Source organism: Vidua chalybeata, chromosome 6, assembly GCF_026979565.1.
Source record: "Vidua chalybeata isolate OUT-0048 chromosome 6, bVidCha1 merged haplotype, whole genome shotgun sequence".
In the NCBI taxonomy this organism is placed as follows: Eukaryota; Metazoa; Chordata; class Aves; order Passeriformes; family Viduidae; genus Vidua; species Vidua chalybeata.
In genome coordinates, this window is record NC_071535.1 from 33,890,632 (window position 1) to 33,904,036 (window position 13,405).

Here is a 13,405-nt window from a genome sequence, read left to right on the forward strand (position 1 = left end):
TAGCACACAAATATCAGAATAATGTTCCTTCTTCGTTGTTTTCCTAGTTCTAAATCACTGGGAAACAAGAGGTATTCATTGCATATTTAAATGTCTATGAAGACAGGGCTATTTTTTAAAAAGAAAAAAATTCTTCTTCACATAGTACCTTTATTACTCTGAAGGATCTCAAAACACACTTTTAAAGATTGTGTAGGTAGGACCTTTAACAGAGCAGTATTCCTACATACAGTAAGTAACCTGGATGGCTTTTGCTGAGTAGATTTCCTGTGTGATACTAAACAGATGTCTGAATGCAGACAGCTTCATGTGACCATCTTCTCTGTGCAAAACCTTCATACCCAGAGGCACTGTGTCCCCAGCTACCTGCTGGAATCTCTTTGTGACAGTGGTGCTGCTTTGGTGAGGGTGCCAACATGAACAGCCTAGTCCCTTAGGTATTCAAAAAATGTGCTGTCCTGTCTGTCTTCTCCCTAGCACCAGATGTTGTCATGGATATTTATGGATACAGGGCAATGTGCTTAGAAAAAAAGTGCTGTTTCAAGGAGCAGCAACCCTACAGACCTCACACTCCCTGCTTGTGCTGGTAGTCAGTAATTTTGAAAACCATCCACTCACTATTTCTCATGGGGTTTTCCACATTGTTTTTCTCCTGGAGTGGAATACAACAGCATAAATGTTCCTATGAGCAAAAGTGGCAGTGTTCATGTCATAACAAAGTTTGCTGAATAGGAAACAAATGGCATTATTCCAGGGTATGAGATAAAAAATGAACAAACATGGAAGCCAGATATATGTGAGTCTGGACATGTGGGTGTTTTTTATACAAAATCAATGTATGTAAATATCATAAATATATTAAACCAAAAATTATACTGTACATTTTCATAATAGACATTTGTGTGCATTAGACATCAAACTGAGGGAAGAAATGCACCTTGGCAACTGTGTTACCTCATCCGGGGTCTGAATTTCTGTGGTTCTGAGCAGCCTCATTTCCTCCAAGCTTGGAAAAGAGTGCCCTTAGGCATGTATCTTTGAAGCCCTTTTTTGCTTCCATTGCTTTGCTTTATTCAACACTCCTGGAAAGTGTCAAAAGTGCAGAAGGATACCTTAGGGCATAATATCCCCTCCCTCCAGCTATGGGCAATGTCTTCCTGCCTCTGGGCAACTGTGCCAGAACACTGTTTAGAGTCTAATCCTTGTTAACTGCTGAAAGTCTCTTCAGGATTGAACAGCTGGGTCAAAGATGGACATACTTGATAGAAGTCATCTCCTTGTGCTATATGTTATATAGATATATACTATATAAATTCCAGCTTCTCAGGTTATTATTCTACAAAGAATATATATCATTACTGTATTGAGAGGGGAATCCAAATTAGCAGGATTTATGCATTGATTGTTAATCTAGGTGAGCATGGAGAGAGGTTAGTTGGTGTGGAAGCCAGTCACTGCATGTGGAAGTAACTTCTTTGTACACAGTGTGGTGCTGAGCTCACATAACCAGCACAGCAGCAAGTAACCCATGCTCTTTGGGTTGCTGTTTGCAAAATGAGTGACACTGATGTGTGCTGTAGTGCTGGCACTTGTGCACTCGGTGTTACTTTTGGCCGTCCTCCAGTTGTCAACACATGCTGCATTGCATGTCCTTGAGATCTGGGCAAAATGATTCAGCCATGCTTCCTGGAAGCATCTCTTCCCTCCTGTAGACAAGGACATGCAGGATCTGGATGAAATATTGCACGAAGGATGCCTCTCCACAGAGACACTACAGCAATGGCTAAGTAGGATCATTAGGCGGAGGCCACGTGGCTGCCTCAGAAGCAAGACTGTGAGTACTTACACATGAAAGCAAGGAGCTGGGAGTGTGGTGAGACAGACGCCACCCTTCTGTGTGCTGAGGATTTGGATGAGGGTATCAGAGAACCACTGCTCATGATAGAGGCAGTAATTTAATTACTCAAGGGGTTTTTTTTTTTTTGCTGCTCCCCTGGTAAACTTCCCACACACTTTTGCTCTCTTGCATTGCTTTCTTCCCTTAAACTGCCCAAAAGACCAGCTGACAAACCATGGCAAGTCTCCTTGAAGGTTGGTGACCAGACCTTGTCCATCAACACACTGTTGTTACCTCTAAGTCAGCAATATCCTTTTTCCAAGTTCTTCACACTAACAGCCCATGTCTGCTTGTGGCAGACATCATAGTAGCCTCTGATGTTCACCTAATCCACGCTGTAGGCAATAACATGGACTACATTGTGTGATCTTCTGTATCTCTTAGAGGAGGGTCTGAATGTGGCATCCAAAAATTGCTGGTTGTGGGGAGAATGTTGCTATTGGAAACCAAACACAGAAATGTAGTTGTTTCTCCTTTCTTATCTTGTACAGAATTTCCACCTTTTTGGATCAGATTCTTGAGGACACTTTCCTTGTCAACAACTCAGTGTCTGGCAAAACTGCGAGAGAAGAAAAGAAGAGCAAAATAGAAAATATTTGGTGGAATGGCATGACTTTCTAGTCATGAGGCAGGCATAGAGAGAAAGGGCTTCTCAGGACAAAACCAGAAGAGAGTTGAGATGCAAGTCTTGCAGAGCTGACAGAGAATTGCCTCTGCATGCACAGAAGGCAATAAATGCCCAAAAAAGAATAGGGAGGTGGAGTGGCACTTTGGGTAAGCATCAGTACTGGAAAGCAAACCGCAGCAGACAACCTCTATTTCTCACTTTCACCATCCCATGGCAGCTACAGCTCGGTCACAGGGCCTGGAGAAGCCCTGTGAGCTGGTGACCATGGACTCTTCCCAGAGGGCATTGGAAATATCCCCTGCTGGGCATCCACTGCTGGTCTCCAGCTTGGGACTTGCAGCACGCCTCAAGATTGCCCAGTGTTAATGGCAGTAGAAATTTTTTTGTGACCAGCTAGGTGCCATGGGAGCTGATCAAGTTGCTTTACTCTTTCCATTGTGTTACTCCAGTTTGTGCAAGCTACAAATGAAACATTCAAATTGGTCTCTGGGCTCTGCTGTCAGCACTTGCACTTCTCAAAGAACAGTGATGGTTCTATTTAACTGTGGTAATTTTTATTAAAATTTCATAGTAGAAGTTCCATAAGTGCATGGTTCCCAAACCACATTTAAAATGCTTTACACAGTTTAACAAAGCATGAATAGAATAGGCCTTGTGCTGTCAGGCACAGGCTTTTGTCTCTGAGGACTAGGAACAGTTTTTTGGAGAAGTGTACAGATTTTTCATGAGACATAACAAAAGCCATGTGCACACTGGGATTCCTAGTGTGAACTGGAAATACAACACCCCCTCTAAAGCAAATGCTTTTGGCAACAAGCATTTAGCTCACATGATCTTGCAGATTCAGTCCATAGAGAGTAGCTTGCTCGCTTGGAATTTTTTGGGAGTTGCTGCAGCTCTCAGTCCTGCCCTCTGATGTGTGCCAGTAATAGCCCATCCATGTGCAGTAGGGTAACAGAGCTGAGTAGCACCTGTCTCTGTAGCATTCCAGGCACTGCTCTGCTTCCCAGCATCTCGCTGCTGGTGGTTGTGCTGTGCTGGCTTGTTCTCTCTGGGACTTTTCTTCAGGTCACTGGGACAGTGTGTGGAGCACATAGAGTGAGCCTACAGAAAAATGTCACACCATGCAAGCCCCAACAGCACCAGTGGGGTTTGCAGAGGTGAACTGGCTTTTACCTTTGTTCTGAGCGATGAGGATTTGCACAGCCAGCAAGTTAGTATCTCAATATGATGGGTTGAAATTGGCATTAAACCAGTTCAGAGGAGAGAAATCTGCTGGGGAGGGAGTTGGACATGCAGAGCTGGTTGGGAGGGAGGTGCTGGCAGGGTTGGGAGTCATAGCAGTGAAAGTGTGTGAGGCTGTGGCAGTGGGGTAAATTGAAGGGGGACCTCAAGAGGGAAGAAGGTTTGGTGAAGTTGTTACTTCCTGGCTTGCTTTGTGTCCATATTGGTCAATTAGACCTTCCTGGTCAGTTAGGTCTTCCATGGAAAGACACTTAGTGGGGATGGCTTGGAATTGCTGCTTTTCAGTTCTGAGGTTTGACAGAGCAGAGGCAATTGTGAAATGAGCTTAAAACAAAGGAGAAGCATGGCACCCCCTGCTCCATTTGTTGTACTGGCACTAAACACTTGTAAGAAGTGCAAGAGCTGCAAAGTGTATGTTCTGTCACATAAAACTACTGCTGGACTAATTTCACAGTGACTGTAAAATGATTAATTGCACTTACCTTTGAGAGTTTTACATACCTTACTGTAATTAAGTAGTGATTCCTCATGACCCCTGGAGTATGGTTATTCTTTTTGAATTTGGCCAATCCTGCTGTTAAAAAGATACATCTTGGGACCCTGAATTCCCTAGCTCTGCTTTTAGTGGCTGGTGTGCCTGTGTCTCATGGCAGGCTATGGCAATGCACAGAGATGAATGGCACTGTCTCTATTATAGTCTAGCTATTCCACAAGGAATCAGGCCTAGAGGAATATCCCTGTGTTAGTCGAGAAATGAGGCTCTCAAGTTTTCATAGACATGCACAGCATTAATTCCTTTACCAAAATCCCTCCCTAATAACGTAAATTTTGCAATTTATATAGTTTCTGGTCTCTTGAACCATGTCAAAACACAAATCAGAACACGCTTTTGACAGCAGAAGAGCATCTGAGTCCATTCTGTCACTGAAAGGGAAAAGCATATGTGAAAATGTGAGAAATAGTGAAATAAGATTAGAAGGTCTACAGTACTTCCTGAAATTTTCATATGTGATTTTTTTTTTTTTTTTTGAGGTCTCAGGAATGTTTGGGACAAAACTTAATTTGTGCAAACTGTTTGCTAATCCCTAGTCTAGACACTCACATTTCCAGTGCCTATTCATCTTTTTCAAGGAGCTGGGCTCTTCTGCTCCCGTAACTCATACTTCCAGCCCCAAGCATGGAGATACAGTATGTGTAACTACATCAAGGACCTAGGGGTAGGAACTGTCCTGTTGGTATGGTAAAAGTCTGGACTCTGCACTCAGCTGTACATAATGTGCCTTTAACATACTAAAGCTAATATCTGCTTATATTGACTTCTTCCTGAAGTGAGAGGTGTTAAGGTGAAGAGACAGGAAAGAGGAGGGTAGACATTAGTCTGCCCTTCTGACAGGGTTTGGCAGGGTTTCATAGAGAACCTGTACTGTTCCTGTCAAGTATCATTTGACTTCACAGCAATAAACGTCCTGTAGTGCAACATCTATGTTCTAGGAATATAATCTGATAAAGCAAGTCAGTCCTTAAAGATAAGCTTTATATTCACTTTGTCAGGCTAGTTCATAGCTCTCTAGGCTCCACTCAGGATTGTGTTTGCTCTGCTTTTTTAATCTGACTTTTCTGTTGTGTCGTTTGTAATGAGCTGTAATGTCTAGGGCTTTTCTGAGGAGTTGCTACCATGCTGTCTCTGCCATGTTTTGTATCAGCACATACCTGGTGAACTGAAAAGGTCTGCCCATATTGAATTGCTTTTACTGTTTTCAGACATATTTTCTATGTGTTGAGATAACTTTGAATCTTGTTACTCAATGTGTCTGGCATATTTTCTGGATTTCCTATGGATTTGACAAACTTACTGTGTCTGAATCCAAGGTATTTATGAAAGTACTGAATAGTGCTGGATCCAGAACAAACCCCTAAACCTGCCCTTACCCCTCTGCTCTGACTGTGAACAGCTAATAATTATGCTCCACCGGTAGCTTTCCAACTAGTTTCACCCATTCTGCAGTAGTTTCACCCAGACTATTACTTTTCTAGCTTGCTAATGGCAACATCTTAACAACTCCTACCAAAAACATTATCAAAGTCATGATGTGTCCGTCTCCCACTTCTCCACCCTTGAGCCTGATTACTCCATCACAGAAGAAAATTAGAATGGTCTGACATGACTACGTCTTGACAAATCTCAGCTCCTATTTATTACCTTGTTATCTTCTTGGTGCTCATAGATGGATGTTTGGTTACTTGTTGATTATTTATCGATTAGCTGCCTTTCTGGAAGCTGAAGCCAGGCCCTCCTAGCTGTCATCCTCTGAATCCTCCCTTTTCCCCTATTTGAGGAGAGCACAAAGAGACACTGTCTGAGATAAAACTGCAAGTGAGACTTAACTCTTAACTGACAATCATTTCCTAGTGCTCGTTTACCATTTTTTGATGTATAAGTAATGTGAGAACCATAGTATCTAGAAGAATTACCCCTGAGAGCTCAAGTTTAAATATGTCATGTCTTTTAGGGCAAATAAAGGGCCTTCCTGTCCCTGGCCACTCCCTGGGACTCTCCCCTCCGTGCCTGTGGCCAAGATCCCAGGGTCTCACAGCCTCTGCCCCAGTGATGCTGCAGCAGGGCTGGTCTCCAACTCCCAATGGCCTCACCCTGCCCAGCCATAGGCCCTGCCAAGGTGGGCCCTCATCCTGTCCTTCCCCAGAGAGGTGCCTGATTCCCAGGGGTGGGGCTGTCCTGGTGCCCCTGCCCTGGTGCCCACTTCTGCCTGGGGCATAGGATTGTCCCCAGCTGCCAGACCCTGCTCCCCACTATAGGGACCAACAGCCCTTGCACTGTCCTGGGAAAAATGTCTCCTGAAGATATGTTGTCATTTCCAGCATTTTCTAGTATATGTTCCTGACAACATAAAACAAAAACAGCTGTTGCTTTTACGGGACTTGGAAGGGCAAGAGATAAGTATCGAAGGGCAAGCCAGTGATTGCAAAGTATTTAAAGTGTGTGATAAACTGGGCTTTTGCTTCAAATCAGCATTGTTTTCTAGAGCAAAAAGAAAAAGTGGGAGCTGAGTTAGACAAAACTCCTTGTATGATTTAAGGAAAGAAAAATTTCTGTTTTTAGAGGTATGAAATGAATTATTTTCTCATCATACTGAAAATACAAATTCAAGGAAGATTCTAGGCAGCAGGCTGTGCAACCAGCCATAAAAGTAGCCAAGATGTTCCTGTAATGCAGCACCATGTCCAGGTGATGTGGTGGTGGCTGCAAGGGGCAGAGGACATGGCAGCAGCATCCCTGGAGCAGGGGTGGCAGAGCAGGACACTCTCTGCCTGGAGAAGCAGAGCAGAGGCACACTCACCCACTGGAGTGTGCCTATGTGTGTCCTACACAAGGCCAGATCCATAAAACATTGGCTTGGTTGTGCAGTGGCTGAAGGAATTTCTCAGTGCTGAAAATAATAGTTCTCTTTCTTTCCCCCATGAAAAGATATTTGCCTCACTCTTGCATGGTGATAAAGGGAAATCTGAGCATCAGGCTAGCTTTGGCTGTATTAGGCATAATTTTATGGGCCGCTTTAATTTTTTTTTCTGACTTAATTCATCTTTTCTCCAAATGGAATAGTCCTAACCTCTAATTTCTCTTCATCCTCCAGTAGCTTCCTTCCAGATACAGGCTTGACAAAGCTTGTGCTCTGGCCATGGCTACTGGGCTGTCACTGATTTCATATAACTGCTCACGATGGTTTCAGTTTTCTCTATCCCATTTGCAGTGCACTCAATCTGCTACATTTCCCATCTCAGCAGACCGAGTGCAGGTTTCATTTGAGCTGTCCACAGGGATGCTCAGATCTGTAGCCTGAGTGGCCACGGTTCATTTGAAATCCATCAATGTACATGAGTAGTTCAATTTATTTTTTCTAATGTTCATTGTCTTGCACTTCTTTATGCTGAATTTCGTTTGCCATCATCTTATCTGACTGTCTGGTTCTTCTAGGACTGTCTGTACTGAAGGATAGCCCTTGTCAGAGAAAGTTGCTGAGACGAATGTTCTTCTAAGCACTATCCTGCTTAAGGAATTTGCTGTGGTGTCGGGTCTCCTGAATTCTTTCCCAACCCACTAGGATTGCTCAACCAACATGCTGTGTGATACTGGGAAGCATTCTCTGGTCTCTTGCCCTCTGTAACTCCTAGAAGGAGACCTTTAGCAGAGGGAGAAATGTGATCGAGCCTAGTATTAGAGAGCATCCAACCTGTTTTACATAAAAGGATCTCAAGATCTGGGGATTGTCTAGTGCTTTGAATGAGACGTGTAGGTGCCAGTATCTGCCTCTTGCAGGAGTTTTAGGGAGCTCTAGCACTCCATTGCAAGGCTGGGAGTATTTTGTCTTCATGATTTGGTCTATCAAACAGCTACCGCAGGCAATTTGTTAAACTACTTTTATTGTATAAACGGTCTTGGTTGCTTTATGAGCAACTATTTTAGAGTCTGTAGGTTGTTTTCAAATAGAATCACATACCCAAGAGAGGGCCAAAGCTGTACCTGTCCTCCCTCCTTATGACCCTAGTGAATGGTTTTCATATTGTACTGACTCTGTGGCCTAGGAAAGTTAGATGAAAATGAGGAGAGGAGGTGGATGGCCCTGATCTTTTAATTCTTGTGGGGTACTGGGGACAGTCATGGGCAGCTTTCAACTGTATCAAGGACATCTGTGAGACTGGGCAAGTCTGAGCAAGGCACAGCAGGGTACCTATTAAATCAGCTTCTTTCTGTTTGTATGTGGTAGTGACTGTTGAAAGGCTGAAACTGCTTTTCCTCAAAATACAGTGTCTCAGCCACCTTGGCTGAGAGTGCTCTCAGACATTCATTGCCTGGAAGGGTTTCCAAATGCCTGCAGTCTCACACATTCACTGTAACAGGTGCTAAAGGGAATTTGGCTCTGCCTGTGCTATCAGGAATAACAGCTTTCATCCTAAGCTCAGTCAGTAAGGATAGCAAAGGCTGCAATTTTCCTCAAAGATGGCAGTTTTAACATCGTATCTGTGGGGACTCCTGCTTTCCTTTCCAAGCTCTTGCCTGTCCTGCCTTCCTCCATGCCTGAGCAACTTCCAGATGTGTGGCAATGTCTGAACTTATTACCTCTGTCTAAACGTGGGCCAGCTGCTCTCCCTGATGCTCTGATGCTTGTCTCTGCTCTAGATGACGAGGGCTCCCCCAGGAGAGAAGAACAGCCAGCGGGCTTTTGATGAGAAGGCTTACTTGTCCTCCAAGGTGCTGAAGGCTGGAGAAGACCCCTACCGCCAGCACGCTTTTAACCAGCTGGAGAGTGACAAAATCAGCAGCGACCGACCCATCCGGGACACCAGGCACTACAGGTACCCTGCAGCCCTGCTCCGAGCTGTGGCTGCTGCCTGGTGCAGGGAGCCCACTGCTCTCTGCTGTTGGTCTGTAACGTTGACAAAGCATGTTTTGGTTTTTTGTTTTTTTTTTTTTTTTGCCAGCTATGGTCCACTGTTTCACTGATTTTTCCTGGTTCATCTGGAAAGGTCTCAAATGCTTGGAGAACCTTGACAAATTCAGTCCCAGCTTGAGGCTTTTTCCAGGTCCAAGCATCATCTTGTTTTAGCACAGCCCCTCCACTGCAGCTCAGATTGCTCATTGGATAGTTGTGTTTTGCCCAGCTGCCTGCACACTCATGGCTTGCCTCAGCATCCTTCTGTCCTGGCTGCAAAGTACACCTTTGTTGCAGCCTTGCTTTACTCTAGTGTTCCTCACTTGCTGTGCCCTGGCTGTCTGAAGCTGGTTTGGTGCTTCTTTCCATCCTGAACATCACTGGGTGAGGGCTGCTGGGGTAGGGATGAAACTAACATGCAAATACAGTGTTCCATGGCTTGTAAAGTGCTTGTCATTCTGCCCTTGTTTCACTGAGGGTTTATTTGTTCTGCTGAAAAAAATTGTCCTTAAATTGCTAATAGTGGTTGGGTAACTATTTTGTAGTTTCTGGAGGACAAAAAGGTAATGCTTTAGTACAAAAAGATTCTTGAAAACTGAGGTTTAATAGTAATAGGATAGTGTACAACAGTCTACTTCTGGTTCTAGACTCTACCTACAACCATGTATGGTTCTAGGTATGGCATGGTTGCAAAGCAACATTTCACAGCAGCTGGGAACAGGAAACCAGGCATCTAACTTGATTGAAATTGTGAAAGGGATGCCAGGAGACATGGAGCTTTGTGAACCTGCCAGCACTGACAGCCCTCAGAGTGCTTTTTGAAGGCAAGCAGTCAGGACCATGGTTGTGGGATCCAAGTCCTGTGTTGCTGTTCTCCAGCATAGTATTTGGGACTGGCTTCCTAGTGACCCAGAGGCAATGCTGCCATGTTCTGTGTTGCTGACAAGTCTCCCTGCCATGCAGAATTGCTGTTTTCTGTTAATCTGTTGTCATGTTCTGGCCTCAAACCAACTCACTTCAAAGGTGAAGTATTGTTTATTTTGATCTGTGATAGCAAGCAGAGCATGCTTTTTGTGAAGAGCCTCATCTGTGCACTTCAGTCAGAAGAGCACAATATATGTGATTCCCTGTAAATGTATAACCATTTCAGACCCAGCTTTTAAAGGATTCCCTTGAGTAATGGAGAATCCAAAGTAGTATATAATCAGAACAAATAAACCTATTTCCATGTTTCTCCCCTTTACAGGGAGCAATTTGGGAAGGAGCAATCTGAGTTTGACTATCTTATGTTATAACATATTGGAATAGTTGCTGGGATGGCAACTCAGGATGAGGACTTATTTCAGCTGATACAAGTTAGATTGTGTACCTGGCTCTTTGTTTAAGGAATGGGAGTAGTCTGTAGGTCACTAACATATCAATTTTTCTTCAGGCACCCAAGCCAGAGCATGGACATACTTGACTTCACATCCTACAAGCTCCTTCTGACTTAGCACGTATTTGTTTCTTTGATCCAAAGCAAAGAGAGGGTCAACTTTCAAGCACAAACCTTGTCCGTGTTCTCGGTGCTGTTGTAGTAATGCTGAAACATTGGGAAAACTTCCCCAAATAACACATACATCAGCCTCTTCTGCTTTTCCACTTCCTGATTCCTTAATACATTTTGTATGCACTACATCATGGAATTATTTTGAAACAATAATAAATATGGTTTGTCTCAGGTCTGTTCTCACATTGTCCACGTAAGTCTTTACCAGGTTTCTCTATATGTTTGAAAATTTCTGTATGAAGCTGCTGTCCCCTTAATAAAACACTGCAATGAAAAAGTGATAAACCAGGAGGATTGAAAGTGATGATAAAACCAGTCACAGTTTAGCAGTAGTCATAAAAGAATAGTAAGTAAATGTGGGAGTATGAGTAGTGGGTCTAAGAAGTGAATTGTATTCCGTCTCCTGATGGAGATTCAGTCTATGCAAAGCCTTGAGTTGTTAGAAGTAGGAGTGGTTTCTTCATCAGACAGGAAATTAGAGCACACTGACTGCAGTTTGACACCGTCTGGAAGTTAAGGCAGACACTTTGGAGGAGCAGGTCAGCCCAAATCAGCCGTGCTTAGCATCTGCCAGAATTGGATTCAGGATTCACGTCTGTGAGTTGTTCCCCTCACAGAAACTTTGTTCTCCACAGGGAGAAACAGCCTGGTGCAAGTTAATATTTGTTTCTGAGTGTGAGAATGTGTGTATGCACCTAACATTATGAAGTCAGGTGAGAAGATAGAAAGAATTGCTCTTCATTGCCAGCAGGTCCATTAGTGTTGAGCCTCAGCAACTCCCCAACACAGATCACAGAACTAGCTGGTGTTTTCCTTTCTGTGAAGTTTGTGTCCAAAGAATTTGAAGTGCTTTATACAGCAATGCCTGGGTCTACCAGCTCATTGCATCCTTAGCGTGTCCATGTCCTGTGCATGAAGAAACAAGAAGTTATGCGAGTCACAGGTAAATCCAGGGACTATGACTGAAACCCAGGGAATCCATGACTGAAACTTAGTTCACTGTAGAACCCACGTGGCCTCTTTAGCATGCAGTTTTGTGAGTTTAGGTATCACAGCTTCCAAATGTTGCTTTTCAATAGGCACAGTTCTTTTTAAGCTCTGCCAGCCTTGGTGCAGCTCAACTGTGCTGGTTGAGCATATTACTCTCTTTTTAGAAATTCCAGGTACACTGTTGCAGTAGCTACTGCTAGGTAATGTTTGGCTTGCACTTCTGCTGTCCTGTGCTGCAGGTGCACTTCTGTACGCTATGACACTGACTTGCCAGCCACCAGTCTCATCATCACCTTCCACAACGAGGCGCGATCTACCCTGCTCCGCACGGTGAAGAGGTGAGTTCAGCTGGGGTGCTGGGCCTAGGTGGTAGAGTCTGGGAGTGCTCTGGGGGGAAATTAGGCATTTTGCAGCAGCTAGACAAGCAGGGTGGCTGTGGTTCCCCAGGTGATAGTGTTCTGCTCTCAAGACAGCCCACTAGGACAGGCCAGAGGCTTGGATTGGCATTGTGGGTGTATCTTCAAATGCAGAGCATATCTGCATTGAGCCATTGTATGGCTGCAATCAGGGGAATCATAAGCAGCAAGAAAGGGTAGCTGGGCCTGCATCCCCAGGTGAAAACAGTCTCAAGTCTCAACCAAGTGTGAGTTTGGTTTGGAAGAGTGAGGGGGGACCAAAGAGTACGCTGTGTTGCTCGGTGCAGTGACCGAGCCCTTGCTCACGGTCCCTTGCTGGTAAACAGTTGCTGAACCTGATGGCCCACCAGGTGTACCCTGGGGCTTTGCACACAGCTCCTGCTGAGCCTGCAGGACGCTTGCTATCTTGTACCAGTGTCTCCTCATATCTGAGTAACAGCAGTGGCCAAATCTAGCCAAATAAATAGGTGGCATAGGGCCTGTCAGCAACCCCAAATAGATGGAGGCTTGCAGTCATCTGTACCACAAAGTGATGTTCCAGCTACTCCTTCAGTGCCCTCTTCCATCACTCCCACAGAACCCAGGGAGGCTCTTTTACTTGTAGATTCCACAGAAAAAAATGCCCTCTGACTTCTCTGACTTAGTAAGTAATTTCTCAAAGGTTCTCTGAAGCCTGCAAGCAAGCCCAGGAACAGCCTTTGAGGCTGAAGGGAGAGTGAATTGTCTGTGTAGCAGTTTGAGCTGATGGTATCACTAACAGGAATGCATTATTCATCATTGCCACTTCTTCCTTTGACAGGTCCTGTGGATATAAAAAAATGTGCTATGTGAATAAAGAACAGGCTTTTTCAACTTGGCCTCATGTCTAGAAGGCTGGGTTTCTGCCACCAAGTTTGGTGCTATTGTGTTTCCAGAGACCTGTATATATTGCATTGGCATGATTTGTCTTTTTATTGCTATCATTTTCTTTTCATTTGAACCATACAATGAGTTCTGCAGAGTCACTGTCCAGAAAATGGGCAGACTTGTTTGAAATTATGGTGCTGCTAGGGCATCTGGAGGAGATTTCTGCCTTTTCAGTCATAGGTCAGAAAGTAAATAGATGCTGAGAAACCATGGTAGTATGTCCTACTTTTTCTTGTCCTGGAAAGCCCAGAACTGGACACAGCACTTAAGATGTGATATTACCAGTCTCTCGGATATGGTCTCCTGCAACCCGAGCCCCCATCAAAG

The 13,405-nt window shown here is 44.3% G+C and overlaps 1 protein-coding gene across 6 annotated transcripts in view; it reads left to right on the forward strand.

The window, feature by feature from the left end:
- GALNT16 (polypeptide N-acetylgalactosaminyltransferase 16) overlaps positions 1-13,405 on the forward strand; it is a 76,471-nt gene that overhangs the window by 29,368 nt on the left and 33,698 nt on the right. For all 6 annotated transcript variants that reach the window (XM_053944820.1, XM_053944821.1, XM_053944822.1 and 3 more), the window contains 2 exons: positions 8,965-9,140; positions 11,996-12,094. In XM_053944820.1, the coding sequence (XP_053800795.1) occupies positions 8,965-9,140; positions 11,996-12,094 (275 nt within the window). The remainder of the gene's footprint in view (positions 1-8,964; positions 9,141-11,995; positions 12,095-13,405) is intronic.